This window comes from Arachis ipaensis, chromosome B05, assembly GCF_000816755.2.
Source record: "Arachis ipaensis cultivar K30076 chromosome B05, Araip1.1, whole genome shotgun sequence".
NCBI classification, from domain to species: Eukaryota; Viridiplantae; Streptophyta; class Magnoliopsida; order Fabales; family Fabaceae; genus Arachis; species Arachis ipaensis.
Window position 1 is genome coordinate 33,023,026 of NC_029789.2, and position 4,516 is coordinate 33,027,541.

Below are 4,516 nucleotides of genomic sequence, written 5' to 3' on the forward strand. Positions count from 1 at the left end.
GAAATGATGAATTATCATCTAGAATATAATTCTATTATAATAAGAATCTTCATAAATTTTATAGTTTTAATGAAAAATATATACATTATTTTTTTTCTCATCCTCTTCTGCCTCTTTATCAAAAAATATATATATTAGTTTTAGAGAGAAATATACACACTATTACACTAGTTTTCCTGAGATTGAAATATTCTCTTAAATTTCCTTCCTTCAAAAGTAACCATAAACAAAAGGAGACAATAATATGAACCTTTGTCTTCTAAATGAACTAATCGAAACGAATCTAATATCTTTCTTATCAAAATTTTTTCATAGTATTTATTGCACTAGGTGAATTTACTATCAACATAATCTAGGTCCACTAATCTAACTGCTTTGATAAACTTGTTGAAAACCTAAACTTGACAAATTTTACAGAATCACTTGAAATGGATTAGAAAATTATCATGGTGTAAAACAATAAAATTCAAAAAATCTATGCATCAATGCATGTTAACACTCTTTTCTAACCTTTTGAATTCACACAATAAAATTTTTTTATATCTATTTTACAATATTGAGACTTAACAAATGAGATGATAATTTTTGTCTCATAAAAAAAATTACCACAAAAAATAAGATCTAAAAATTTGTAATATGTTGTGAACTTTAAGATCATCATCTTCATAAATCATTTAGTATTATTTGTACAGCGACACTTTTTTTCATTTTAACAGAATCAATTTCTTCTTGCCAATTTATCTTTTAGAATTTTTTTCTTTGTCCCTTTAACATTAGAAAAAATGTTTTAACCAAGTCTTTCAAATTTAATTTTTAATTAAAATATAATTATAAAATATTTTATAAAATTAACTAATGAAATTTGTCTCTTTAAATGATAAGACATGCAATAAATTTAAAAATTATTTATTTTTTATTGACATAATAATATACACACGTATCTGAAAAAAGAGTATATTTACTCCTATATAATAATATTGGACAATAAAATTACTCTTTAATCGCAATTTTACTAGATTGAAATGCTCTTAATATTTTTATTACTTTTTATAACCTGAAATAATTTTAGTAATATTATATGACTAAATTATTTTAGTAACAATCTCAATTGAGTTGGTCCAATAACTTAATTACAAATATATCTTATTCAACTAATATATCGTATTTTCTAAATATTTTTTTTGAGTAATTACTTAAATCAGTTTCAAAGATTTTAAGAGTGGACATTTTAATCTTTGAAAATAATTAATACACAGATCAATTTCTAAGATTTTATTCTGGTAGACAAATCAATCCCCAGTGTATTTTTCGACAGAGTAATTACCTACCTAAGGATTTTAAAAACGGACATTTTAGTTCTCAAAGAAAATTAATATACAGATCAATCCCCAATATTTTTTTCCGTCAGACAAATTTTTTTTGGGACTAAAATGTCCATTTTTAAAATTCTTAGAGATTGATGATCTGAATAATTACTCTGTCGAAAAATGAACTGAAGATTAATTTATCTATCGAAGTAAAATCTTAAAAATTGATCTATGTATTAATTTTTCTTAAAAACTAAAATGTTCGCTTTTAAAATTCTTCAGAACTGATTAGGATAACTACTCTAAGAACTATTACAACGACGGCTAGGATAACAGTCCATAACTTAAGTTTGTAAAGACCTTTTTGCCCTTTTAGTCTAGAGTGTTGAACACTCTTCCTATTTATGTATAAATACTCTAATGAAAACTCAACACTACTCATAATTGAAAAGATATTTAAAGCACTTAAGCTATGAGAACATTAAAGTTATGATTAAGCTTCCGTTGTTAGTTTGTACTTAAATTTGTTTGTTATGAATTTTTTTGTTTGATATTATTATATTTATTATTAGGTTTTTGATGCTAATAGTCATTATGAACCAGCACTATCTAATTTTTGAAATGGAGTTTGAATTTTATATTTTTCTATCTAGTAAAGTCTTTAATTATTATTAGATGAGGATTAAATGAATAGTACTTGTTCATATTCTAACACAAAAATACAGTTAAATTTAAAATGAATAAAACTTAATTAAGAGATATAATTCAATTAATATCTATCCAATTTCATAAAGGTCAGACACAGCGACAATAGTCTAGTCCTACTTATCCCTGATGAAAACAATGTTAAAAATTAATCTGTATATTAATTTATTTTGGAACTAAAATTTTCATTTTTAAAATCTTTAGGACTGATTTAGGTAATACAAAAAATAAACTGAAGACTGATTTATCTGCTGGAATAAAACTTTGAGAATTGATCTACATATTAATTTTTCTTAAGAATTAAAATACCTACTTTTAAAATCATTAGAGATTAATTTGAATAATTACTCTATTTTTTTAGTGACGAGGTGCGTCGACGTTTTGATTACTTAAAATAATTTAGAGCGTAATACTCAATTTAATCTTCAAATTTTAATACCAATTTAATTTGTTCTCTAAAATTGAAAAAAGATACTTTTTAGTATTAAATTATGCAAAGTATACGTTGTGTTGATCCGTCCTTTTTCTACCGTCTTCAACCCATCGTTTGAGGCCAGCAGCTCGTGAATGAGTTTGTTAGAGAGGGAGAGAGTAATTAGGAGGTAGCTGGAGAGAATATTGCATTGGTTAGTTAGTTAGTTTGGATCTTGTAGCAGAGTTTGTTATGCTACATATGGCTGCATCTTCAGCCTTTGAAATAAGCAGATTTCCCACCAATGCAAATTTCACTTTTCTCTTGTTCTAAGCTCGCATAGCAGAGCCTCAATTTTCTCACCAAGAAATCGGCAGCTCAGAACAGAATTCAACAATTGCTTCTCCCACTCTGACAAAACGAGAACTTCCCCCCTTTCTCTCGCGCGTTTTTGTTTGTCTTCTCTCATTTCTTGAACACACTCTAGCTGTTCGACGAAATGCCTGAATCATGCACTCCCTCACCACCGCACCCTCTTTTTCTTCCCTTTCTTTCCATTTCTTTCCCCACCGCCACCGCCACACCCTCTTTCAGTTAACTCCTCCCTTCATCTTCTCCTTCCGGTACACCACCGCCAAGAGGCTCCAGGTGCAGCTCCACGTGGAGGAGGAGAAATCACTGAGGAAGAAAAAAGGGAGGAAGGGTCTTTGCTGCAAGGAGGACTTGGGTGGGGCCGAAGAGGAAGTGTTCTCTCCGCTGGAAGCGGAGATTCTTGAGTTCATGCGGAGCTCCAAGAAACCATCAGCATTTCCGACGAGGGAGGAGCTGGTGGCTTCTGGGAGGGTTGATTTGGTTGATGCCATTGTTACCAAAGAATGCTATCTTGTTTATGGCTGGGATTTGGATCGTGGGTCACGTGAAAGTTACGATTTTGATGGTGCTTCTGTTGCTGAGATTCATGGTCAAGCATCAAGGGCTTCTGGGTTTTCTTCCTCTTCTGATGACGATAACTCTTGCCAGCAAGCCAAATCAATGTGAGAATCTCCTTTAAGATGTCTCCTTTTTTTTTTTTTGGATTGAGAATCTTGCTATAATGTTGGACCTACCCTCATTATTATCATTATCACTAGTTTGCCGTATTTTTTTTGTTTTCTTGTGTTTGTTTTGGGTTTCTTTTCCCTTGGAAGTTTTTGCCTGAATGGTTTAACGGACCTAAGAAGAGTTCTAAAGTTTTCAAATTTGGAACATTTTATCTATGCTTTCATTGTTCCCGCAGTTATGAGCTAGTGCCTCAGTTTAGTTTCTTAGATTTGAGACGGTAAGAGCTGCCAGGGAGCAGTCCCATGTGGACTGCAAATGGTAGAATTAGATACTTTTAACATTGCGGTTGTTGTTGCCCAAGAATAGGTGGCAGCTCTTCTAGATAGATGGTGACTTTGAAAAAATTTTGGGAACTAGTCACGCCATATCTATTGGCTATAATTTTGACGTGGGAGTAAGCATTTGATCCATCAAATTATATCAAAACAAAATCATGGGTTCAATGCCGCAGATGATATTGGAGTTGAACGTTTGGCTTTATTTGGCTAGTCTTACCATTAGGATTTGAGGAGTTTAACATGCTGACTCAGTGCCCTGAACGGGTGCCATCCTCTAAGAAATTCTAAAGAAATAAGTTGCCGTGTCATCAGTTATGGCTTTTGTTCTAATGGTAAGTGTACGAGAACTATTTTTGAATGCGAACTTCTGTTTAACAGGGATATCGAAGTTGAGGAGTCAGGCATTGAGGGTATATTGAATCGGCTGGAGAGACAGAGAAGTAATTCCTTTGGACTTGGGTTAACAGAGAAAGATGAAAGTGATCCTTCCAGAAACAGTGAAGATAAAAATACAGTAAGTACTCTTCATGGTGGTTTGATCAAACATGATCAGCACAGATCTCAATTAGGCAGTGAAAATTTAAGAAACTCCCTTGAGCCTGACACATGGAGAAGTTGGATTATCCAGAGGAATGGTTCTTCAAATGTAGATTTTGAAGGTAATGTATTTTATTTTCAGGTTGTTTCTTAATCTGGACAGGATCAACTGATAT

At 31.6% G+C, this 4,516-nt stretch overlaps 1 protein-coding gene across 1 annotated transcript in view; it reads left to right on the forward strand.

The window, feature by feature from the left end:
- The window catches only part of LOC107643416, a 5,447-nt gene continuing 3,438 nt past the window's right edge, over positions 2,508–4,516 (forward strand). The window contains exons 1-2 of the mRNA XM_016347062.2: positions 2,508–3,458; positions 4,182–4,462. Of these exons, the coding sequence (XP_016202548.1) occupies positions 2,935–3,458; positions 4,182–4,462 (805 nt within the window). The 5' untranslated portion in view covers positions 2,508–2,934. The remainder of the gene's footprint in view (positions 3,459–4,181; positions 4,463–4,516) is intronic.